The 25,983-nt window shown below is 46.7% G+C and overlaps 3 protein-coding genes across 8 annotated transcripts; 1 reads left to right on the top strand and 2 right to left on the bottom strand.

Moving 5' to 3' along the window:
* Window positions 1-250: 250 nt before the first annotated feature.
* On the bottom strand, window positions 251-6,711 carry rasl11a (RAS-like, family 11, member A). Of its 2 annotated transcripts, XM_088434847.1 has the most exons (8): window positions 6,220-6,711; window positions 2,747-2,803; window positions 2,602-2,684; window positions 2,300-2,340; window positions 1,649-1,778; window positions 795-870; window positions 623-699; window positions 251-554 (listed from the first exon to the last, which is right to left on the bottom strand). In XM_088434847.1, the coding sequence occupies exons 1-8, from the start codon at window positions 6,578-6,580 to the stop codon at window positions 408-410; spliced, it is 972 nt and encodes a 323-aa protein (XP_088290973.1). In that variant the 5' UTR covers window positions 6,581-6,711; the 3' UTR covers window positions 251-407. The 2 variants fall into 2 exon arrangements, with proteins under 2 accessions (XP_088290973.1, XP_088290965.1); XM_088434839.1 differs by having other exon boundaries at window positions 2,300-2,684.
* A 1,510-nt stretch (window positions 6,712-8,221) lies between these two features.
* On the top strand, window positions 8,222-15,657 carry usp12b (ubiquitin specific peptidase 12b). The gene is made up of 10 exons (XM_088414670.1): window positions 8,222-8,410; window positions 9,904-9,984; window positions 10,058-10,141; window positions 10,211-10,340; window positions 10,474-10,733; window positions 12,162-12,238; window positions 12,887-12,970; window positions 13,042-13,239; window positions 13,313-13,391; window positions 15,096-15,657. The coding sequence occupies exons 1-10, from the start codon at window positions 8,363-8,365 to the stop codon at window positions 15,195-15,197; spliced, it is 1,143 nt and encodes a 380-aa protein (XP_088270796.1). The 5' UTR covers window positions 8,222-8,362; the 3' UTR covers window positions 15,198-15,657.
* Window positions 15,522-25,983, bottom strand: arhgap36 (Rho GTPase activating protein 36). Of its 5 annotated transcripts, none has more exons than XM_088414635.1 (12): window positions 25,803-25,977; window positions 24,305-24,514; window positions 23,019-23,087; window positions 20,540-20,775; window positions 20,040-20,238; window positions 19,927-19,973; window positions 19,704-19,854; window positions 18,986-19,134; window positions 18,732-18,902; window positions 17,305-17,393; window positions 17,165-17,232; window positions 15,522-17,082 (listed from the first exon to the last, which is right to left on the bottom strand). In XM_088414635.1, exons 2-12 carry the CDS (start codon window positions 24,441-24,443, stop codon window positions 16,661-16,663), a joined length of 1,740 nt encoding a protein of 579 aa, XP_088270761.1. In that variant the 5' UTR covers window positions 24,444-24,514; window positions 25,803-25,977; the 3' UTR covers window positions 15,522-16,660. The 5 variants fall into 5 exon arrangements, with proteins under 5 accessions (XP_088270761.1, XP_088270744.1, XP_088270752.1 ...); XM_088414618.1 differs by having other exon boundaries at window positions 19,918-19,973; window positions 25,803-25,974; XM_088414626.1 differs by having other exon boundaries at window positions 19,918-19,973; window positions 24,305-24,511; window positions 25,803-25,974.

Below are 25,983 nucleotides of genomic sequence, written 5' to 3'. Positions count from 1 at the left end.
TGTTTTCTTCTATTTCAGGCACTTTGATGCACAAAAAGTTTTTTTCTGTTTCAGACTAACCTGTCACCTGTACAAAAGTAAAGTTAACATTTGTTGTTGACTCATATATATATATATATATATAATATATATATATATATATATATATATATATATATATATATATGATATATATATGTGAATAATGACACAGCAAAATATAAGAAGCACCAACTTAGCACAGTGAGGAATGAAAACACACAGCAAGCAATTTCAACCCAGCTTCAATTTTTTTATAAAAGACAAAATTATGAGAGCGAAAGCAGAGATCTGAAGGAAGCTGTCCATTGTCCACATCGCAGGTGCTCAGTTTCAAACCACAAAGGACGGCTTGCGGAAAGTCCGTCCCGCCGCCGGAACCACCTTGGTCAGAGAGCCCCCGCCGATTTGACTTTGGAGGACAAGACCTGCCTGAACCTCCTCTTCAGCTCCTGCATGTTGGGAGACTTGGGCCGGGCCAGGTGCAGGCCTCCCCGCCGTTTCTCGCCGTTGCTCCCCCCCAAGGCCCGCGACACCTGCGCCAACGCGGACACGGCGTGAGCCACAACAACGCAGAACCCGGCCGGTGAGAACGAAGGCCCACCTCGTGACACAGCTGCAGGAAAGCGGCGTGGACGCCCTCGTGGTTCTCCCTGGCTGAGGCCTCAAAGTAAACACCCCCTGTTGGAAAGGCGTCAAAGCGCGCTTCAGATGGCTTTTCCCGCCGCGCACTCACCGGCCCCGTGACGGGACAAGAAGAAGAAGGCGGGTCTCACCTAGAGAGGACGCCAAGGTCTGGCCTTCATCCGCCGGCACCTGTCGCGCTCGAAGCAGGTCGCTCTTGTTGCCGATCTGCAACAGATGACACGCTGTGAGAGGCTGCTCGCGCCACAGCTGCCGCCCCTCAAGTGGACCGGCAAAACAAAGGGGCTGCTCTCCGTGCGTCCGTCCACCCATCCATCCAAAGTGAGCTTATCGAAGCCGGGGAATATACATTTGTCCGGACAACATGTCCTCAGCCATACTTGCCAGCAGGGGGCCATGGCGGCTTCTCTATTCACTTCAACACGTGGCATGGCGTCTTCTTGGCTAGTCTGCCTCTTTTTCAGCGTCAATACTGATGGACCTCAAAATATTGACTTTGGAAAATTGTAAAACTGTCTCAGAATGAATCTGACCGAGAAAACGTCACGTGTGGATGGCAGACGACGGAACCAAAGTCCAGCTGTGGATGCCGCCGCGTCACATCAGCGGCCCCTGCTGGCCCCTGAGACAGTCCGGCACATACTGTCGTAGCAAGGTGTAATATGCTAACTGGATCAGCGAACATGGAGAGGCACAACCGAGTGGCTGGGAGAGTACACAGGAACATCTGCCACCACATGTGCAGGCTGTACCACTGGACCTCCCGTTTGCAAGCATTTAGTAGAAACGGCAGCGTGGCATATTAGGTGGACATGTTTTGACAATATGTTAGCCTTCTTGTGTTTCTTTTGGAAGTTTTTCCTTTGGTATTACACACCACAAACATCAAAAAGTCAGAGTCGGGTCCAAATTTTCCCCAGGGCTTAAGATGACGAGCGGGACGAAGAAAGAGCATTGCAAGGCGGCGTCCGAGCGGGCCACTGACCAGTATGACGGGAATGTTTCCCGACGGGTGGATGCGCCTGACGTGCTGGTACAGAGGCCGGATGGTGCGATAACTGCTCTGGTCCGTGATGGAGAACACCAGCACGTAGCCGTCGGCCCAGTAGATGGACCTGCCGGGCGGAAGTCAGCACGTAAGCCCAGCAAAGACCGCCAATGCAAAACAGGTCAAGCTTACTTTATCAGTTCATTCACCATCTACGGATCCCAATCTCAATAATGATCCATATATAAGGCGCACCTGATTATAAGGCGCACCACCCGCTTTTAAAAAATGAAAGCTTTTAGGTGCGCCTTATAGTGCGGAAAATACAGTCATTATAAAAACATTGTTGTGATTGTTTTCTAAATCACATTAATCACAAATGTGATTCAGAAACAAAACGTTGACAGTTATCGAAAACGTCGATAACAGACTTTGGCAACGAGAGCGCCACCTGGATGCGCGAGTACACTCGCCACGGCTAAAGCCGAGCCTGTTCCCCACTAATTGAGAAGGACTCTCCAAGCACGACGACAATGAAGACAACCGAATCAAATTTCTCTTCCGGGTCCGGACCGGTCTTGACGAAAACCCCCGAGCCCGCCCCGCCCGTGACTAAGGCTTTGGGTTCCGAGACGAGTCCGGTCTGACCTGTTGATCTGCTCTTGGCAGTAGAGGCCCTCGGCATCGTCCTGCGCACAAACACCGCTCATCTGTTTGCCAAGGACACGTGCGCGGGGCCGAGGGGATCTCGATCCCGCAACGCGTCCGTGGGAATCCCGGTAAAAGAAGCATAAGGTTAGGGAGCTCCAGCGTAAGGAGCAAAAAGAGAGCGCAAAGCCACCAGGAGGGGGACTTCCTGAGTCCCCGAGCGTCCCGGAGGCTTTCCTGACCTCCGCGGAGAAAAAAGTAGCAGAAGGAGAAAACGGCGCTGGGCCGGGCCGGCCGCGTACCTGCAGAGCCACGCAGGGCGTGTCCTGGATCTGAAGAGACACCTCCTCGCCCTCCAGGGTGATTTTTCTGGAGTAGAGTGCCCCTGAGCGGAGGGAGACGTTCAGCCCCGAGATGGGAAAAGGAAAGACCCCGCCAATAATGTACCTGTGTTGGCTTCATAGTCTCCAATAAAGCGCTTGGTCAGAAACCTGACGATGAGCGCTGGAGAAAAAAAAAAGGGAGATTAAAGTTCGCTTTGAAAGCCCACCATAAATTCAGTCCTAGCCGAATTCCAGTATTTTGATGTATCTTTCGAGGCCAGATGAATATTGTATTATATGTCTATGTACAGAGGCGGGCACTTGGTCAGCCCCGACGCCTACGGACCGATGAATGATGGGAATGCCAAAAAACCCAGCAAATTATAAATGTCAGAATAGCAGCTTTAACATGGCTTACTTTACCAAAAAAAATATTTGTAGTTGCGCCCTTTTTCAGTCCTGGTTTCAGTTTTCTTGCTGGTCAGAGCATTCTGGGATTGCAGAACAAATTTGCATTGTTTTTCTGATGTCTCTTGGCCAGGAAATGCAAAATAGAAGTTTTTTTAAGATAGAAGTTTTTCCCTAGTTAAAGCTGTTTTTTAGGAAATTCAACCTCAGCAATACTTAGTTTTACTTGTAGTGTATGTGACAGATGAAATTTAGACAAATGTTTATAAAACTGTCTTCTATAGTTGTTATAAATGTCATTTAAAGCATGATAATGCCATCCAGCGGACACGATCGTTAATTGCATTCCTGTCCCCTGCGTTTCTCAAATGTGGGATAATAAACACGATGGTGTATTATAGCCTAGGAATAAACCCCTTAGCTGTTTTTATTTTCGTGTTACACTTATATTAGTGTGGTGTGTTTCAATTGCAGTGAACTGAAGAACCGCAGGCATGGTGTTAAGTGGAAGTACTAAAACATAAAAAAGAATTAGTGTGAGTGCAGCCTGGTGACGGACCAGAAAAAAAATGGTCAAATGTCGCCCTCTACTTGTGGCGGAAGGAACTTTTTTGTTCGCGTCTCAAAAGTCCATCGGGTCCGAATCCATCCGTGTTCACAAGCAGGTGGGTTAAGATGAAATTTATTCAGGGTTAAGAATCATCAAGCGCTCCAGTTTTTATTGTTTCCCTGCCTGTGTTATTTTATTTTCAAATACTGTATCTGCTTTAAATCTGAAAGGCCGCGCCGTATCTCCTGTTTACGTTTTCTGTCGGTCATTTACCTTTTAGTGGTGTTTGTGTTAGCTTAGCCAAGGTTGTTACCCTCTTGGTTTCAAGAAAAGAACTCGCAGCCTGAACTCGGCGCACCGTTAGATGCCAGAATGTCTCCCACACTTTAGCTTGAAGGCAAGTTGCGGCCACCGGCGTCACGTGTCACCACTTTGCCGTTATCTGGCCGGCCGTTTCCCCTTTTGGGAACAGTCGCAAACAAACGCTTTCAAACTCCCAAGTGGCGAGCATCAAACGCAACAAGCAAACAGGCAGGCAGGAAAATGCTCCCATGCTCTCGGCATCCGTCGGCTTCGTTTGCTTTCCAAACAACTAAGGAAGGATAAGAGGAGGACAAGTGGGGCCTTGACTACCATGCAGTTTTTTTTTTGTTTGGTTTTTTTTTTGTGACAAACTGATTTAGAAAGCCTGGATAGAGTGGCAGTGTGAAACTCATTTTAGCTCAGGGGCCACATAGAGAAAAAACCCACAAATCACTTAGTGTCACTTAAAGGTCACATAATAATTGTCTGGAGCTATAACAAACATGGCCGCCTCCGGAGAAGTGCCACCCCCCCATGTAATATAATTTCATGATAACTAGACCTACAATTATATTTAAAACATACTGTTAAGAACACATTAAGAACACATTCATTTGCAAGTTTTTTTTAAATTTACAATTATTGAATTGATTCCTTCGAATGAAAAACGCTCTATATCTTACACACTGTCCCTTTAAATTGCATAAAATGAATGGAACTTTTCAATGACCTTTTTTTCCACTTGTTCGTAAAATACTTAAAATTTGCTTAAAACTTTAAATATTTTGAATACACCATGTAAGATCAAGTAAAAATATCTCAAATTAAATCATTTCAAAATCAATAATTTAACTAATGAGTTAATCAGTACTAAAACACAAATATCAGGAGAAATGAAGATGCCTCAATCAAAATACACTGCTGTACACCTTTTTTTTCCGGGAGTACAGTGACAAGCGAAAAAAACAAACACAATAAAATGGTGCAGCAGGACACTGAATAGCAGCCACGTAATGCAGAGGTGGGCCCTCTCTGCTGGCCGAACATAACCTGACATCATTATCATCATTAAAATAAAAGACCTTTTCACGTGTATATAAAAAATCTGCCCAAAGTCTTCAGAATCAACAGTGAGGGCACATATAGTTAGTAGCGGCGACAGTGAGGCCAGCTAGAAGGCCTCACATTGAACGCACCCTGTGATTGGATGGGAGGCAGCGTTATGCACATCAACCAAGCTACACGTCATAACTTGGTTGATCTGCATTAACCGTGTAGAAAACACCAGAGCCATAGCCTGTGTCGCAGAAAAAGCAAAGATATCTACTGGCTTTTTGAAGCCACAATGGCCGAAGGAGAGGAAAGCGTCAACCAAGTCGTTGAGGAAAGTCTTGAGGAAAGAAAGAAGAATGGATTTTGTGTTGAAATAAATGTTTTGGGAACAGACGTTAAATGTTACTAAAATTAAAAATATGCATCAAAACTGGTAAAAAGTACATATTACAATTACATTATTGCACAATAATCAAAATATATCATGTAAAGAATAATAAAACTCATAGACTCTTGAAATGGATCATATGAATTGCAGCAGTGGACAATATGAATGCAGTTCTTGTGTTTGCCTTGAGATGGTGCTGATGTGTTGGTGATGAGTGTAGAGAAAGACACCTTCTTAGGATTTCTAATTTGTAGTTTTTTTATTTGACTTTGCCAGTGCGAAGTGCTTCCTGTGTGATGTCATTGCCAAAGTGCTAACAACGTGCTAACAGTGCCCAAAGTTACATGTTTTTTTTATGTGAATATGTCCAATGTTAGCCGTAGCTAATGCCAATTTGATGTTTGTTAGTTCTACGCTGTAAATTGTTGTGGATGAAAAAAAGTAAAGATGAAAAGTGGAAGGCCAGAGTAAACATCAATGCAAAAAATTATTCTCGGTTGTGACAACGTATGATGTTGGCGCGAGTGCTGGTGTCTCATATGCCAGCAATGCCACCTTTGGTATGCTGAATTTTTTTCTGGTTACTAGAGACAATATTTTTCCTCCGTGGAATTTTGATTTGATTTTTTCGTAAGAAGAGGCCTTCGGAAGTAGAGGCGCCACTCTATCGGTTTAGGACAGAGGACTGGGGATTATGTCCTATTCGTTTTTTCTTCAATAGCTTCACAAGTCGTCTTGTGAGCCGCGCGTTTGCACCGCGGGGGATAACGGAATGATTTGAGATGCGAGCGTGGCTCCGGAGCGAGTTGAGCTCTTATCTGACTGGAGGGAACGGACCAAAGTTTCGGGCGGCCCTTGCTGTAATCCTGGAAGGGGATCCCTCTCGCGTGCTTACCGGTTTTGCCGACGTTGCTGGCCCCCAGCACCACGAGCTTGAGCGTCTTGTCGGCCACGCAGTCGTACTCGGGGATGGGCAGCAGCAGAAAGTTGGCCGAGCCGCCGGTGCTCATGGCTCCCGCCCGCTGAGGGGAAAGAGCGGCGGCGCGCCGTGGGAAATGGAGCGCCCCCGCCCACCCCCTAACCAGCCACTCACCCACCCGATTCCCAGAAGGTCCCGGCCGGATGTGCAACAAGACTACAAGACGCGCTCCGCTCCGCTCGTCTTTGCGAGTTCGAGCGAGAGGCGACAAAAAATAAACTTCTGTCAGCGGCGTAGACACGCCCACAAAGGGAAAAGTGGCCCCTTTCGGTCGCATGCAGCTTCAAAATAAGACCGAACCCCCCCACTCATCAAAAACTGTATTCCCAATGTCATAAGGAGGAATGTCTTGGAGACTGAAGCGGGCGCATTCCACAAGTTCAACTTCCATTTGACCCTCAACTTTGACGGTCTTTGTCGTCAGAGCCAAACGAACTCTGGGCACTGACGTAAACCCTCACTAATGAGGAAAAACTACAGGAAACAATGCCGTTATACATTCAAAATAAAACACTCGTTATAAGAAAAAATTAGCATCAAATGGTTTGTGTCCTGAAAAAAAACATAACGACGTAAGAAAACCAACGTATGTAGAATAGAAAAATAGAAGAATAGTCGAGCAAGTTCGATTATGAACGGAAACGCTCGCCACTGACAGGAAACAAGGCGCGCGCCCCAACGCGCTTGACAGTCATAGCAAACGGGGGAAACCCAAAGCAGAGACTTTATACCGTACGTCAGTGGGGCCGCCATATTGGATAAGGCAGCTCTGCCCGTGATACAAGTCAACCAGGGGTGTCAAACATATGAAATGAGTATAACAATGAGCTGCATTTTTTAAATAAATTAAAATCTTGAAATGTTTGATGATTAATAGCAATGTTTATATTTTACGATTAAAGGTGATGTTGTTCTTATTTCGTTTTATTTTGGACAGTGTTGTAAAAGTTGAAAAAAAAGTTGTTGTTTTGAAGTTACATAGTATACCATGATTTTATTGGTCCAGCCCGCTTGGGAATAGATTTTCCTTCGAGCATCAGCCTCCGAAAAGTCAAAAAGTATTTGATGTGGATCAGAGACACTTTAAAACAGTGCTTCTCAATTATGTTTTGCAAAATTATGTTTTGAAAAAACACTTCATGCCCACCCCACCCCTTTAACAAACAAAAAAAAGCAACATAAATCCATTTAAATCAAATTACTTTATATAGGTTGCAGGTTAGTCTAAAACTTGGGAAGAGATAGCTTTCCGTGCATCAAAGCGCTTTAAAAATGTCAATTCTTATTTCAACCTAAAAAAACTAAACTAAATCAGTAAATAATAGGATATGGAGATTGATCCCGAACACAGGAGCATATCTTTAATACCTCAACCTAAAGGAAAAGCTATAACACATTGTCCAGACTTCCCTTAATCACGTTATTTAGGAGAGTTTGAAAATATGTTGCCAGCAATTGAAAATGTTTCAAATCTCCCACAGATTTTGACAAGCACCACTTAGTGGCGTGGAGGAACAATCACACTTCACATGGGATGTGCTGCTGACTCTTTGGCATCACTTTTAAGGTTAAAAGGTGTACCCCCAAATTGTTCGACTTGTTTCTTATTCAAATAGGTGAAATGAAAATGGAATTGCTTGTACAAACAGGTTTAAAACGAGTCCTCTTGGGCTCACCATCACCAAAAAAATTGTCATTCAAAAAGGGGTGCGTAAACTTTTTATATCTAACGAAGGTACAGCAAAACGCCCCCTTCATCGTGGTAATAACACATCTTAAAATAAAGAAGGAACGATTCAGTCCAGCAAATCGTTAGACGCTGTTGGGAAAGGCGCCCCATCCAACATGGCGACGTCGCGAGCGTACGAACAAGCGCTCGGGGCGTCGTCTGTCCTCAATGCGGGACTTTTCTACGAGGCAAAGTAAGCCTGGGAACCTCGAAAGCACCAGCAGCGGCCAGCAGCGGCCAGCAGCCTCCCTCCCGGAACCGGGTCGGGCAGCCAGCCGCGTCGGCTCAACGTTTCACCGTCAGGCTTGGGTCCAACATGGCGGCGCCCGGATGGAAATACTGATGACAGTCCGAAAGATCGCCTCGATTTGTACGATGGTAAGCGTCGGCCCTTCGCCGTTTGGGGCTGGCCGGCCGCGCTAGCTAGCTTGTTCGCTAGCTAAAACGTCCGCCGCAACGCGCGCGTATGAGACGCTTGCAACGCTACCCGACTTGGGCTCGATGCTTTGGGTTCGACGTCACGCGAGCGGGGACCTTCCCCGTTTCCCTGCTCTCGTGTTCGGTCAGGAGTTGCACCTCCTGTCACGTGATGGAACGGTGCCCGCCCGCCTCCCCGCAAAGCTTCCGCGCGCTTGGCGGCGAGCCCAAAGTTGTTGACGAGCGTCGGCTCTCATCGACGTCCGGTGGCCGTCACAAGGCACAACCTCATAAAAAAAAATGCAAACGCAATCTATGAACTACGGTGGCCGAGTGGCGCAAGCCGATAGAACGCAGGAATCGGGCAAACAAACATTTCAACTCATTTTCCCACTAGCGGTGAGACGTCACCTGAGGTCAAAGTTCGGCTCACCTCACCTTTTGCTTCATAAGCTGAATCGTCAACTGAGTATTCAAGTTATGTCATTTTCTGTTGATGGCAAGTGAGAATCATGTTTTTAAAAGTATCATAAGTAATTTAGTTTAATTCACTTCGTTTGTGCTTGCAAATAAATACGTTTATTTCGTACTTGCTGGTGACTGAAAATGACGTCACCCGAGCTCAAGGTTTCGGGTAACGACCAATCAAAGCTCACCTGTTGCTCATGTGACATTCATAAATGTCAATCTTAAATGTGCTTTATTTATATAGCGCTTTACAACCACCCAGAGGTGGACCAAAGTGCTTCACAGTAGAACATACAGAACACATACAATTGAAGACACAGAATATGCAATAAAAACACAGAATAAAAGATTTAAAACAAAGAGCGTCACCACACTACTGAATATTGAAAGCCACCCTGAATAAATGGGTTTTCAATCTTGATCTGAAGACGCCCAGGTTCGATAAAGTGTGCAAATTAAGAGGGAGGTCACCCCAGTGCTTGTGCTTGGACCTGGGCACTTCCAACTTCATTTTCACTTGACGGCAAGTGGGAAAAAAAAATAAGGTTTTAAAAGAATTGTATGTAAAAACAGCAATTTAGTTGTCAACTCAGGTTTCCTCAGATGAACTGCTCTCACGGCGTTACTTGTCCTGGGGCGCCCCCTAGTGGCCCGGCTCACTTCCGATGTGCGTTTGCCAACTTGCAACGCATTTCTTTCAATGTTAGCTTTATTTTCCTGGTTTACATCTTTGCCTTTTGTCTTTAAAGTTTTGCCGCTTGCAGTTTGGTTTCTTGCAGCGTTTTTTTTTTTAAGTTTTGCAGGGGTTTTCGTCTTATTGAGTTGCAGTAATGGGTTTTGCAGTAATGGGAGTTGCAGTAATTTTCTTCTTTTCATCATTCCTGTTCTTTGCTCTTGTTTGCGTAATTCCTAGCCTAATTCTAAGTCAAAAATGTAAGGTGCAACCAGAAGGGATTCCTCTTGATTTGGTTTTCTTCGCTCCGCAGGGCGCCAATGCCTCCGCCTTGGAGAAGGAGATCGGACCGGAACAATTTCCCGTCAACGAGCACTACTTCGGCCTGGTCAACGTGAGTACGGCCGTCTCCGTCTGGGCTCCGGGCCGCGACTTGTTCCGACCGACGTGTCCGTTTGTCCCGCCAGTTTGGCAACACCTGCTACTGCAACTCGGTGCTGCAGGCGCTCTACTTCTGCCGCCCGTTCAGGGAGAAGGTGTTGGCCTACAAGGTAAGGCGGCACGGGGCCGGGCCGTGCCGGGCCTGGCTGACATTGTCGCTGGCGCTCGCTCGCTCGCAGGTGCAGCCGCGGCGCAAGGAGTCGCTCCTCACCTGCCTGGCCGACTTGTTCAACAGCATCGCCACGCAGAAGAAGAAAGTGGGAGTCATCCCTCCCAAGAAGTTCATCTCGCGGCTGAGAAAGGAAAACGGTTGGCATTTTTTACGTCTTTGACTGCAAAGTCATGTTAGTGCCGCACAAACGAGCCCAAAAAGGAGCTGGAGATAAGCTGTGTTGCAACGAAAAACGAAGTGACCTTGAACTGTCCGTCCTCCCGCGTGCAGAACTGTTTGACAACTACATGCAGCAAGATGCCCACGAGTTCCTCAACTACCTCCTCAACACCATCGCAGACCTGCTGCAAGAGGAGAAGAGCCAGGAGCGCCACCAGAACGGAAAGCTGCTGCAGAACGGCGGCGGCGAGCTGGTGGTCGTGGGAGGTGGCGGCGAAGACGAAAGCGGGAAGGAGACGCAGCAAACGTGGGTCCACGAGATCTTCCAGGGAACGCTGACCAACGAGACGCGCTGCCTCAACTGCGAAGCCGTGAGTCGCGTTTGCCGAGTTCACTTGAGCCGAGTCCGAAGACCCCAGGCGGTAACGAATTGACGCCCGCTCTTTGACCAAATTCCCTTTACTTCCTTGACACTGATTTGCAGCAAAGTTAGTATGAAAAACCGTACAGAGACGAGACCCCAAAGGGACAAAGGGTGCAGGGGTCAACGGAAGTGGGAGTTGAACCCAAAGGTATCTTTTCATCCGTTGCCTTGTGCCTCCCGCGCAATTTTTTCACAAGGTAGGGCGATGGCACAATGCCTTACATAGCAAGGGGCTTTGCTTTTGCCCTGTCGTTTGTAATTGCACACCCGCGCCAGCAGGGGGTGCAGCGGTGCCCTCATTGTCAATGTGGGAATACAGTCGTTTTCATTTGCTGTCAAGGACATTTTTTTTCTCCTCAACCACATTCATGATGAAGTGAACTTAGAAAAAGCGATCAGCAGAATCTTTTACACCTTTTTCTTCGGCTTAAAATGTTGAAGATATTGGCGCTACTGTGTTCCTTGTCTACCAGATCGTTTTACATGTATTATTTGGTATCCATTTAAGTTTTTTTTTCAGTATCAAATTGTTCAGTTGGTTAAAAGTGTTTTGTGTTGAAATAAGAGGATGGACATCCAACCGTTTCAGTAGATTTGTTTTATTCAGACTACACACTTAAAAAAAAAAAATTGTTGAAAATTGATTTATATAGCTGTTGTCATTTGTTAAAGTTAAAAAGCTTTTACAGCTGCTTTTACAATTTTTATGGACAATGATCTCATTTATAGGTGGAGGGTCCGCGTAATGTTTTCTCTTTCCTGGGGGAAAAAATACAATTTAAAATCACTGCAGAATAGTTCTGCAAGTCAGCTGGTTTCAGAAATGGACCCCGATAACGATAATAACTCAAACTCTAAACTCTCAATAGCATAATAATTCAATGTTAATACGAGCAACCTTGTTCAACTGTAAACACACAAAAGAAACAGGTAAAGCTTACTTTATCACTTCATTCCCCGTCTACCAATCCCAATCTCAATATTGATGCATATATAAGGCGCACCTGATTATAAGACGCACCATCAGCTTTAAAAAAAAAAAAATTGGGCTTTTCGGTGCGCCTTATAGTGCGGAAAATACAGTATTTAAAACTGCATCCTATTTAATATTGACATGAGAAAAAAAAAACAGTTTGACACCCCTGGTCTAAGCAGAAAAAAATGAAACTCCTTAGCTCGGTCCTTGGTACCAAGGTGCCCAACTAGCGTGTTATTTGCGGTGGCTTTTTGGGCTGTTATCTTAAGCGCTCAACCTCACCAGGACCTCCGCCAGTCAATTGAAATTGGATGCTTCCCACTCGCTGGGGCGCGCAAGCTACCTAAAACTGCTTTAGCGTGCTGCACGGACGCTGATGATGTCACGCTGCCGTTGCAGGTAAGCAGCAAGGACGAGGACTTCTTGGATCTATCGGTAGATGTGGAGCAGAACACGTCCATCACGCACTGCCTCAGGTGACGCCCGCCTTTTTCGCTCTGTAGTATTCTGCCGCTTCTTCGAAAAGGCGCTTTCTGCGTGTCGGCAGAAAATCCACGTTTTCTTTTCAAATGAAGCGGGAACATGAAGCGGCGTTTTGCTCAACCGTGTTCGGGTGACTCCTTTGAAAGACCTTGTAAACCAGGGCTGTCACACTCATTTTTTATCACAGGCCGCGTCGTGCTTATAGTTTCTGTCGGATGGCTCTTATGACTGTGAAATCAGAGTTGAAGCGTTATTGTCACGTTGTAATTTACACAGACAGCAGTTGTCATGAGAGACGTCACTTTTTGGCATACGGGCCAGAAATCAACTCATCCAAGAGATCTCCCTACAGATGTAGTTCCCAAAGTTATTGAACAAAAGTTTTTTTTTGCGTGTTTTTTCTTTTTTTGCATGGGCTACAGGGGGTTCGTGCCTGAAAAATGTTGACAACCGCTGTAACTCGATGTGAACTTGTTGCATTTGTGATGTCGCAGCTCGGGAGTTGGTCATTGACATTTCAATTCCAAAACAAAAACAAAAAAAAAAAGAGTGGTTCTAGTATTGCGCCCTGGTGGTCTCCTTCGTTGAGGACCATCATGTGAACGCGATGGCGTGTGTGTGTGTGTGTGCGCGCCCTGCAGGGGCTTCAGTAACACGGAGACGCTGTGCAGCGAGTACAAGTACTACTGCGAGCAGTGCCGCAGCAAGCAGGAGGCGCAGAAAAGGTCGGGGGCGCTCGGTTGGCCGGCGAGCGGGCTTGGGGGACGGAGCGCTGAACGTTCGGCTGTTTTGTCAGGATGCGGGTGAAGAAGCTGCCCATGATCCTGGCGCTGCACCTGAAACGCTTCAAGTACATGGACCAGCTGCACCGCTACACCAAGCTGTCGTACCGCGTGGTCTTCCCCCTGGAGCTGCGCCTCTTCAATACGTCGGGGGACGCCACCAACCCGGACCGCATGTACGACCTGGTGGCCGTGGTGGTGCACTGCGGCAGGTGGGCGCCGACCCGGACGCGTGGCCTCTCCCCCCTTTGCCCGGGACTCACCCGTGCCCTCCCCTTTCCGCAGCGGGCCAAACCGAGGACACTACATCACCATCGTCAAGAGCCACGGCTTCTGGCTCCTCTTCGACGACGACATCGTAGAGGTGCGTTTGCCGCCCCGTCCGGCTCTCCAAAATCGGTGGCTGGAACAACTCATTGCAGCCGTACCTCTGCTTACGGAATTCATCCGTTCTAGAAGTCGCTTCGTAACGTGAATCTTTCACAAGTAGAGCTGCTTTTTATATGTAAATAGCCCAAAACGTTCCCAGTCCCCAGAAATGCTCCTAAAACCTTTCAATCGAAGGAACCTAGATCAATTTCCTGTGTCAAAACTAGTTCCTAGCGTGTTGGTGTTTGTTGAAAGAGGGCACGTTCACCACGTAGTTGAAACAATTGATTTCATCCAGACAAATGGAGTAAAAGTACACAGGATCCCAGATTACTAGTACAACAAGTTGCTGCAAAAGTGCACTTTTGGGGGACGTGGTCCCACGATGGAATGCAGACGTGTGTGTGTGTGTGGGAATATTCGTGCTTTCAAACTCATATCACGTAGTGTCCATTTTTATTAGAATAGCACAGTTTTAAGAAAATACTATTTTACTGATATGTTGCATTTATGAAAGTGTTTCTATTAATATGAATATTAATACATTTTCAAAATGCATCAAAACAGTAATAAATAGTTATAAGAATTATATGAGTGCATAATCATCCAAAAATATAATGTAAACAATAATAAAACACACTCCTAAACCCGTTCAATCAGTGGTCCCCAACCCCCGGTCCGCGGACCGGTACCGGTCCGTGGATCAACTGGTACCGGGCCGAGTGAGCTGCATCCGAAATAATGTTTTGGAGATGATTTAGTTTAATGTTAAGCGCACACCAAATGCGAACGAGGCCAAAAAGCGGAGCGTTTTGTATTGTAGTCAATGGAGTTTGCGTGACTCGGCGCGAATGCACGTCGCGATGGACGCGAATGGCCGCGCGCCGTCACGAGAAGCGAAATTTCGCCAATCAACTTCGGGAACATTCACCGGCTCACGCAGGGGGCAGGAATGAATCATGGCGGCCGCTTTGCGATTCAACACGGCCAGCTGAGCTTTCAATACAAAACAGAGCCAAGCAAGAGCACTCACCTGGCTTGTAGAAAGACGGAAGCGAGAACTTGGGACAACTGGTATGTGCAGCGTTTGCTTCACTTAAGAGCTGTTGAACCGTAGTTACTGTGCTAAGCTAACGATAGCGCAGCATTGTCAGCACAATATTTAGCACGGTTTCTGCGTGATTGCGACATTGAAAACGTTTGGCGCCGCCTCTGGCCGCTGTTGATATTACATACAGTATATTACATTCATAGTGAGAAGGATGAATTGGACATACTAAATTGTCCTTAGATGTGATTGGGCGCGTGATTGGTCGTTCGTCTCTGTGTGCCCTGCGATTGGCTGGCAACCAGGAGCTTTAGCTTTAAACCAAGAGCAGCATCTAAGAAATTCACAAATGCTTTATGAAGCTTCGTTCCTATGGAGTAAGATGGCTGTCCAAAAGACGCGTGCGTGACGTGGCGGCGTGGATGACTCGCAGATGGACTGACTTTGCCTGCTAGCTTGGCTTGACATCTTAACTCTTTCAGGGCCACGGATGGGAATTCTCATCTTTTAAAATAGGAATCATAAATAATACAATTCTTTTCAAATACGTTTTGCTTTTTACCTAATAAAAGCCTTTTGAGCATTGTAGTGATAACTGTAACCGTCGGATGGCAGTGTTTCCACACTTAAACACAGGTGTTGTGCCCACAGAAAATCGACGCGCAGGCCATCGAGGAGTTCTACGGGCTGACGTCGGACATCTCCAAAAACTCAGAGTCAGGATACATCCTCTTCTACCAGTCCCGAGACTGAAGCAGCCCGTAGCGGAGACGCTCGCGCGGCAGGGCAACAAGACGGACGAGGGCTCCGACTCGCCGTCCGCGTGGGGAATGGGCTCCCTTTGGCGCGGCGCTAAGCGGCCCCGCCCTACCAGGTGACTCCAAAGAGGTCGCCAGTCACCTGGCCAAGTCTTGGCCTCGCCAAGCGCCACATTTTGCCCGACTCTTTGAATCCGGGCAAGCGTGGCCAATAAGAAGGTGAAAGAAAATTCGAGCCGGGGTCCGACGACCTGGCGCTTATTCAAATACTCGCACTATCTATCGCCAGTGTTTCGCTCATCTCACTTGGACGGCACGCTTAACTTTTGTCGCATACGTGAGACACTTTATTTGACTTTGGTTTGGCGAGACTGTGCACGTGTATATATACATATATACAGTATATATATATACACCTCGTTATTGGAAGTGAAAATAAAACGTGATGATCAGTGCTGGGGAAGTTACTTCAAAACTCTTATGTATTACATTTTTTTGCTGTCAGAGCCATGCCCCCTTTTTTTCTGGTCCGTTATTCGTCAGGTGCTGGACCCGGACTCCTGTCGGCACTCACACTAATTGTATTTTCTGTTTTAGTACTTACACTTAAAGTTAACACCATGCCTACAGTTACACTGCAATTGAAACACAACACAGTAATATAACTGTAACACGAAAACCAAAGGTGGATTTAACTTAGGGCTGAGCACCCCCAACAATGCACTCTAAACGGCCACGCTTAAACGTTCTCTGCTGACAATAGTAATAAGGCATTCTTTCAACAGCTAAATGCTGCCTTCTAAAAGTACCTCACAATATCATTTCCAAATGGGAAAAGCTCTGACTTTGGCCACTATGCCGGAGTTGACACTGCAGCTCTGTTTACCTTCTGCCTTTGACACGAAGCGCGCTGCCACATGCTGTCGTTGGCAACCACCATATGACCAAGAAACTGGGGGCTTCATTATGTAAATTAGCTTTACACTTACATCACAATGATGAAATTGGTGAAAGCTATATAAATGAAATTCATGGACCGGTGGGATTTTGAATGCACACAAGGAGGAATGGGTGTGATGTCATATTTTCTAATTAAAAACTGATTATCCCTTTAGCTGGTTTTATTTTCGTGTTACACTTATATTACTATATTGTTTCATTGGCAGTGTAACTGTAGAACTGCAGACAGGGTGTTAACTTTTAAGTGTAAGTACTAAAACAGGAAATAAAATTAATGTGAGTACCGACAAATGACGAAACAGAAAAAAAGTCAAATGTCACCCTCTAGTGGTGGCAGAAGGTAGGGTAAAACTACATTGACGGACCGACTATAATTTTGTCTGGCTTGAATAAATGCCGGAGCAATGATGAGGAAAGGGGGTGGGGCTCTGACAAATGTCGGACCAGTAAAAAATGTAAGTTGCCCACCTCTGTTGACAACAAATGGAAGAAAATGCTCTAAAATGTGTCAAGGGGAAAAAAATGATGAGAGTGTGTAGATGTGATTATTGGTTCACACCCCCAACATTGCTTGTCCAAGACAAAAAATGCCCAAATGTCCAGCGGCAATTTTGGAGAGCTCTCGCCTTGTGCCGATGGCGGAGCGGTCCGTGCGACCGCCGGCGCCGTCACACCGAGGTGTCGGAGCCCGAACCTTTTCCAGCCAACAAGTCCCAGAAGCTGGCCTGGCCTTCCTCGGGGGGTGCCCGCCTCACCCAAACGGTGTCGGCGGGGGGTCGCCGAGAGGAGGCGGTAGCGCATGCGGCCGGCCGGGCCAGGCTCAGCAGGTTGTGGTAGGAGTGGAACTGCCGCATGTAGCGGATGGATTTGCCGGGCCGGGCTTCGCCTGCGGGCACGCGCAGCCCTGTCAGCGGCCTGGACTGGGAGCGGAGGTCAAAGGTGAGCGCGCCGTACCGTATGTGTGACTTTGCTTCATCTTGAGGGCGTTGAGGAAGACCTCACCGCTCAGGCCACCCCCCGGCGTCGACGGCGGCAGACCTCTGTCGGAGTCCGGGTCCAGGGTCACGTCGCTGCGGGGACCGTGTGGAGCGGGCTTAGGAGCGGTTTTGATAAAGGGGCGGGGAAAGGAGAGCGGCGGTCACCTGAGTTTGCGGCGGAGCAAGTAGTCGATGATGTCGGGGTCGCTCTGGATCAGGCTCAGCAGGACTTCCTGTTGCAGCTCGGCCGACACCTGCGGGCAGGACATGCCGGACTGTTTGGGTAGGGGTGCCGCTTTAGGGGTTCCGCTTTGGCTTTTTTCGCACCTAGGTCATCTGATTTTGAAAGTCAGAAAATGATCATTTTGTTGCATTGTAGCACTCAGAAAAAAAAAAAAAAACTCCGTGGCTGTTTATCTGAAAATGCCAGATTGGGCATCTTACAATTTTTTTGGTGGTCCGACGTTTGTCAGAGCCACACCCCCTTTTTTTCAAGCCGGACGGAATTGTGATTGTCGGTCCGTCTGCTTATTTTTGACCAACTTTTGACACCACTAGAGGGCAACATTTGACCTTTTTTTTCTGGTGCGTCATTCATCAGCTGCCTGACCACTAAGATGGCTCCATGTCTGTGGTTCTACAGTTACACTGCAGTTGAAACACAACACAGTCATATAAGTGTGTCACGAAAATAAAACCAGCTCAGGGGTTTAACCCTTGGCTATAACACTATCATTGTCAATAACCCCATTTGAGAACAGAAGTGCAATTAACAGTCATGTCCACTGAAGGGCATTATCATGCCTTGTATGATATTCAATCGGTGGATATCCGTTCTCATTAAAACTGCCTGCCCTACAACTATAGAGGACAGTTTCAGTAACATTTTGTCATCTGTAACATACAAGTGAAACAAAGGATTGCTGAGGTGGAATTTACTTGAAAAAAAACGTCTTAAATTAGGGAATTATAAAACTTCTATCTTGCATTTCCTGGCCAAGAACCAATCAGCGACAGAATGCAAACTTGTTCTGCGTTTGTTCAGCAAGAAAACTGAAACCGGGACTGAAAAAGGGAGCAAGTACAAATAGATTTCTGGTAAAGTCAGCTGTGTTATGCAACTATTCCAACATTTATAATTTGCTGGAGTTTTAAAATGCTGTGATCGGGCCAAAATTCAAATAAGGCAATCAAGCCAAAGTCAGAAAGCGTCTGAGATGTATCAGCTCCTCTCTGTGCCATTAGTACAGCACAGCGCAAATATTTTTTTGTTTTTCACAGAGGCTAAAGATTATATGTGTTGAGTGTTGACAATCGCTGCATTAGGACAAACTCGAGTGACCGCTAGCTCTACATCGGGGGTGTCCAAACTCAGTCCTCGAGGGCCGCGACCCTGCATGTTTTTGAATTTTCCATCTTCAAACAAGCAGCTCATGGACGAGCTGCGCAGAATCCCGAAAACCGTCCCAATCATTTCAGTCGGGCGTCTCGAGTGATCAAAAACACGCAGGACGGCAAAGGCCCTCGAGGAGCGTCTTCGGACATGCCCGTTCCACATATTTGCGATACGATGTCTGCGTTTTGATAATGACCGTGAAAAGTCTGGAGTAGTTCTGCATGAGCGCCAGAGTGACATTTATGACGGCCGTGCTATCGTGGATGCCCGCGGCCCGGCGGTCGGCGTCTCCCGCCGGCTCGGCATGGAGCAGGTTGGGCCCGAAGATGACCGCCAGATTGGCGGCCGTCATCTTGTTCCCGGGGATCTGCGCGGGTTAGGGTTCGTTAGTTTGCAAACGAAGGGGAGCGGACCAGAGCGCGGCCGTCGAGTCCGCGTTTGACTTCTGACCTCCTGGTGATCGGCGCCGACGGCATCCCGGGCGAAGCTGTGCACCGTGTTCAAGAAGGTGAGCAGACGCAGCAACGTGTCGCAGTTGCAAGGAGGCAGCAGGTAGAGCAGGTACTGCAGGTATTGCAGCTGCTCTTCTTTTTCCAAGCCTGGACACAAGGAACGACTCTCGTTTAATCGGGTACCGCGGGGGTGTCCAAATGACGGCGCAGCGGCCATTTGCGGCCCTACGTCCCTTTAAAGCACCCCGTAACAAATAACAAATCTAGTAATGAGTTTGTTGTTACCGGTCCGGGGATCAACCGGTACCAGGCCGCATGAGCCGCACCCCAAATGATGATGTTTTGGAACTGACTTAATTTATTCTTTCACAGTTCATTCATTTATGCTTTGTTTAGCTCGATCTTTGTTTTTTGGTGCCGCCGATGGTGATATTACATTTTATGGTGAGGAAGGACGGCGTGGCTTTAATTGAGGGCAGTCACTGTCATCTGTCTCTTTGTGAAAACTGGCCAATGGCCCTTGCATCCTTGGATTTTTTTTTTTATCAATGTGCCCCTCAGAGGAAATGTGTGGACACACCACAAAAGAGGCGGATGCAGTTAGAATCCCATGGCCTTCCACTAGACGGCAGAAGGCGTCCGTGCACCTCAAAACTAGCTTAGCGTTCAACCAAGCAAAGGGAGCCAATGTGTCGCAAGGCCGGCGCGTTGCGTACGGTTAGCGTGCAGGAAGGCGGGATACAGCTCTTTGGTGAGCAGAGGGTCGGGCATGTCCCTCAGAAACTCTTTAAGTAGCGCGGCCACGTCGTGCACGCCGTGCCCCTCGTCCAACTGAACGTCCACGCCGGCGTCAAAGTCATCCCTCAGCTGCTCAAGGACAGAAGTTCAGCAGCGCATGCGGGCGCCGCGCTCGCCCGCAACCGGGCTCACCTGCCTCACCCTCTTCTTGGAGCTGCCCACTCGAAAGATGCCCACAGTTTGGAGACCTATGGGAGGCGGGCGAGTAGGTCAGGCGCGCGAGGCGGACGGCGGGTGGATGACGGCCGCCTCACCGTGGGCCTCGATGTGGCCGCAGCAGCGCTCCAAGACCCGGGGCACCTGGGGGTAGACGGGATTGAGGCTCAGTCTGTTTTGGCTCCTCCCCTCACCCTTCTTTAAGTCCAGCTCCGCTGGGTGGGAGAGCTGCAGCGCCTCCAGCAAGCGGGACTGACTGTCCACCAGGTCGGAGATGGAGTCCACCGAGAGGCCGCCCTGAGACGGGAGTCAAGGTGGAGCGGCACGCGGTACTAAAGGGGCCGAGTCCCGACCGGCGAAAGCGAAAGGAGGCAACCGTCCAGACGCGGACGTCGGCTCTTTTGATCTCGTCGGGGATCGTTGGCGGTCGCGAACGTTTGCCAGGCGAACCCCAATGAGACCTGAAGAACCCGGGCAAGGAAAAATTCCGAGGAGGAAGCAGAAAGCGCCTCCGGGTTTTTGTTTTGGGGATGGAAAGCGTCGCTCTGACTGTTGCCTCGCTTCTGCTTCCAACACAGATGGTTCGAGTCTGGCTTACCCGTCTCCGCCCTCGCCCTGCGGCATCCAGAAGGGGCTGGCGCGGTGCCGCCGGGACCACCGAGTTAGCGTGCGGCGAGTGCGCTTGTTGCTTGCGGGCCCTGAAGCGCAGGACGCTGGCCTCCAGATCCAAGCAGTCCCGCCGGCTCTCTTTGACGGCGTCCTGATGGCGCTTGAAGGCCCGGTCGTTGGCGATGACCTGCGACAGCAGTACGCCGAACGCCTTGGGGGCGCATTCTGACAAACGAGCCACCCAAATGGACTGAAAAATTGACTATTACTGTCTTTTTTTTTTTCCTTTCTGCCTAGGCCTAAACTTGAATGTTATTGCAATAAAGCAAGGGACGCAAACTGCTAGCCAAGTCTTTATGTACATGCAATGTCCATGAATCCTACTTGGCAGAAGATAGCAGCGATTGCATGGACTGATAGTATATGGGCTTGCACGTACATCCCCTGATTGTGATTGTTACCTTGCAGCCAGAATGTCTCCCCTAACCTTTCAGAGCAGCAAGTGCTTTTGTAACTAGGGCCAACCCTCACGAATAAAAGAAGGGTAGCCAGAAAGTGTAACCAGAGCAGTAGAAGGTCTGTAAAGATGCACAACTTTGTCTGCTCTCCTTGCAAGTAGAATTTTGTTGTCTTCCTACTGGTCTGTAGTTTCTTAAATGTTCTAGGTGGCTGGAACCTAACAGAAAACATCTCCCCTATGCGTCCCAGCTACGCTCAGGTGACAGGAACAGTAACGGACAACACAGGGCAACCCCCGGCCCTTTAAGAAAACGTTCCATTGTGGCGAATGGGTGTTGTGTTTCAGTATGGTGGCAGAGGGCGGTTCTTGTGGCAGCAGGGAGAGTTACCAGCTGCCACCCACACTCTGATGCACTGTATGTTGCGTGTTCCCTGGGTGAGAAGTGAATCCAACATGCTTGGCAAGTCCCGCTAAAGCCAGCGGAGGGCGCTGACACGCTAAGCGCCTGAGGCTCCAAGTCGGGCCGTAAGCTCCCGTCTGACCCCGCCACATGGCGTCTGACTTTTGCCGGCGTCCAACAGCAACGGCCGCTGAGCCGCTTGTTTGGAAACATCTTGTTTCCACTGTGGGGTTTGCCACACGCCGGGATCACGCCGCAAATCCACTTATGTCGGTATCTTTAATAGCCTTTTCCTTCAATAGTTGAGGACGGCGGGGCCTTGGCAAGCATCTCGCCAAATCTCCTGCTTCTATTTTGGAAATCAAATGCGCAATCACTAAAAATAGTTAGTAACGGTTCAATGGGGCTCAGTGTCGGGAGTCATGTATTACAAAAGTTGAATCATTACCGTATTGCATTGAGAGAACCTTTAATTACGTTACAAAATTCATGTAGTTTCTGTAATGCATGACTTTTAACGGTAGTGTAAGGCAATGGCTCTCAGAGGGCTCCGTGAAATCATTTGGGTGTTTTTGGACAGATTTTGTTCATCTTTTCAGTTACAGATTTGTGCCTAGTTTGGCTTAGTCATTGTTTTTAGCGCCGCCTCTGGCCACTGTTGATAGTGCACTGATGTGTACCTTGTGTACCTTGATTCGAAGCCAAAAAAAAAAGCATTTAAGTGGCCACCTTGGTGTTGATATTTGTGACGTCAGCGGCTGGCAGAAGGTGGGTGGGGTCAGCGGGATGTCCCGGCTTTTTCCTGTCTGCCAGCAGTAGCTGCGTCTCCATAATCAGTTTTTTGTTTTCTCTCCCTAAATATTTCAAACTCCACTTTGATACATTCAGTTGGATGTTTTTTTTTTTTGAAAGAGAACGCAACAAAAACAATGTGCACAAGTTTGATATTTCTGCTTCCCTCCTAGCTTCTTAGGTCAGAAATAACTAAATGCCAAGTCAAGTTTAAACATTTGTTTTCCTTTAAACTCATTCAAACCCAAAGATATATGTATATATATATATATATATATATATATATATATATATATATATATATATATATATATATATATATATATATATATATATATATATATATATATATATATATATATGAATGAAAAAATCCATTACTATGCTTGATCATTTTTCAATTTTTTGGTGGATGTTAATAAATTGATAATATGTATGGATAGAAGCGATGCCACTGAACAATTTGAATAGTTGAAGGAAAAAAAATATTAAAAAAATAACTGGAATTATTATGTCTTTAAAAGATTTTACAAAATTAGTGGGAAAAATGCAATAGTGCACACACTATTACAAATTGTATTTTTTCCCCCTAATTTTGTCAATTATTTTAAAGACGTAATAATTCAAATTATTTTTCAATATTTTACTGTCTTTGGCACTGAATGAGTTCATGACTCGCACTTGTGTCTGGAATTCCAATTTTAGTGGGGCTACATGTCCCTGCCAGAAGGTCAAAGAGCAAGTCATCCTTGACCCAAAGTGACTTCTACTCACTAGCGACACATCCAAACATGAGCGTGTGTGCGTCCAACTCACCGCGCTCTTTTCTTTCCTTGGAAAAGGAGTCAAACTTCCTGCGCAGCGATTTTTGCCGTTTGCAAATTTCTGTGGAGGAAGAAGTCACATCTATTTCCACGCATTTTGTCAACACGCGAAGCACCAAAATCATCGCATCTAAACCACTCGGGGCAGCGATTGCTCTTGAGCGAGCATGTCGTTGGATGTAGTGTGCATGTTGTGGGACATTTAGTTTCTTTTCTTTGCGGGGGGGGCGTAAAAAAGGACACAAAGGAGCATGAGAAAAAGCAAGAAGAAGGAAAAAGTCTCTCGAGTGATGAGAGAGAATTCCACGGAGCTGGCCAGCGGCTAAAAAGGGCTGGACAAACACACGGGCTTGCCTTCCCGCAGCACCGGCCTCAAAATGTCGGAAAAGGACAACAGGAAGTCATGGGGGGGCGGGCTCTCACCTCTGGGGAGAGAGGGAGCCAAAACGTTCCCACAATGTGCCCAACCCTACCCCCTCCCTAAAGAAACGTCAGAAGGACTTTTGAGCCTTGAGATAGGAGCCACCATTACCCCAATAAAAGCTTTTTTTTGTTTGCACAAACTTGTGAAAAAAACAAAAATAAATCCAGTTCAATTTGTTCTGACAAATGGCCTAATTTTATATATTCAGTGCACTGCATTATAAAGCGCATAGAATAGCAGCTACAGTAGTGGCTGGGCTTGCCTTATGCTCCCGCTAGATGGAGCTGCACTCAAGGGAATAGCAATATAAGTAATAAGTAATATATACAGAATATGTATGTATACATATACAATATATATATATATATATATATATATATATATATATATATATATATATATATATATATATATATATATATATATATATATATATATATATATATATATATATATATATACACACACACTTGGACAGTGGTTCAGTCTGCTCATTTCTTTTTTATTGCCAAGTGACGTTCGCGCTCTTACCAAAACTAGGTTTCTTCCTCGAATAGGGTCGAATTTTTCTTTTTTTTTTTTAATCCCATTTCTAAGTTACCAGTTGTAGGACTTTCATTTACATTTGGCCTTTTTTTAGGGGACAAAAGCGCATAGTATAATTGGGGGATTACGGTACACTTCTGATGCTTTGAAGCGAATGGGAGGGCTCAAACTATTTGGATTTTTTTTTTCAGGTCTCTACTTGAGATGTTCTGTTTTACATGAGAAACTACTTGGCTTTGGGCTTCCTGTGCCCCGCAGATGTCCAAGGTTTTCCGGACGGCGAGCCCACCAAGGTCGTGGATACGTACCACTGGGGATGCCGATCTTGAAGCCGAGGTCGTCCCTTTGGTCCAGGTGGAAGAGGGCCACCTGCCGGAGTCGGGCTCGCTCTACTTCCGACAGGTTCTGGATGGCCGTGGGCCGGAGACGTGCATTCTGACCCCACATGTCGACGTTGATGGCGCAGCTGGTCGGTGTGTTGTGAAGACTTTGCAAACTTTATCTGTTAGACATGGCTTCTAAAATTGCAAGTGACGGTAAAGAAAGAAGAAAGAAAGGATGATGACAATAGAAACGAAGCAGGAGGTAGTAAAAAGGTATAAAGGAGGCGCACGCATAGTTAACCTTGCTAGTGAGTATGGCCGTAACAACTCGGCAATATGTACATGTCAATAACAAGGAAGCTATGATAGCAAGCAAGTCTTCTAAGTGGAAAGACTTTGCTTGCCAGGGGACGAACCTCGGTCAACAACAAAATGGAGAGGCATCTTCTATTATGGATAAAAGAGAAGGAAATCACCGGTGATATGTTTTCGTTTAAGAAAATAAATAATTAAATTCTGCGGGTTGGTCTCTGCTCCCTTCCGCCTCCACCCACCACCAGCTCAAGTCACGTCGCCCCAAAGGTAAATGTCATTTTTCTTTTGTATATTTATGTTATTTAATTTAACTGTACAGTAGATTATGTTACTAATTTTTAATATGTGTATAAAGTCGTGATATTTTGACCTAAGGTTTTTGCACGCGTTGCACGCATTCACTAATTAACATAGGTTTGCCCGTCATACGAGCAATTCGAGTTACGAGCATAGCCACTGAACGGATTAAGTTCGTAACACGGGGGCCCACTGTAATTGTCAGCAAGGATGTCAGCAAGTCTGTGACCCTTGTGACGTTAAGCGCCTCTCAAAAATGGATGGATGGATAATTTGAGTATCATGACTTTTGAAGAGTTTTGCATGATGGAGTCCAGGTTAGGCCAATCATCGAAGTCATTGAAAGGCGTGGTGGTTTTGGGGTGTCAGCACAAAAATTTCTATTGCGAACCGTTCACTAGTTGCCTTTGAAAGGATTCATGCAAAAGTTGGGGGAAATGCATGATAAAACATGACATTTTCAGAATGTCCAAAATGGAAAAATTCCATTTTGCATGGTAGTGAATGAGCCCGACATGGCCTAAATTATACATGTGCAGGCTATACATCTACCCCCCATTTGCAAGGCTGTAGAAGGGACGGCATTTTTGAAGTGGATATGTTTTGAAAATCTATGCAATGATTTAGCCTCCTAGTGATTGCTTTTCCTTTGACATCACACGTTACAAACATCTAAAAGCCCGAGTTGGGTCCAAATTTCCCCCAGGGGTTAATATATGTTTCATTTCATATATATTTTGCATACACACTTTTTGAAAATCATGCATGAGTTTCCAAAAATGAAAACATTAGAAGATGGGTACTACCACAGTAAAGGGAGAAAAGGACTTTCGTGGAGGCAAGACGTAAATACAAATCATCTATTAAATACCTGATTTGGGTTTGGACCTTCTCTTCCTGGGCAGTGAAGTTCGAAAAATGTTGCACTATCCCAACAACATAGTGGCGAGTGGCACCGTCTGGCTCCAAGTAAGCGAGTGAGCTGGCGGGCGGGAGGGAGCGCACAAGCATTACATTACAAGAGGAGGAGCAGGAGGAGGAAGAGCTCAAAT

This window comes from Hippichthys cyanospilos, chromosome 1 (genome assembly GCF_059441005.1).
Source record: "Hippichthys cyanospilos isolate Australia breed blue-spotted pipefish chromosome 1, RoL_Hcya_1.0, whole genome shotgun sequence".
NCBI classification, from domain to species: domain Eukaryota; kingdom Metazoa; phylum Chordata; class Actinopteri; order Syngnathiformes; family Syngnathidae; genus Hippichthys; species Hippichthys cyanospilos.
This window is presented reverse-complemented; position numbering and strand designations above follow the sequence as displayed.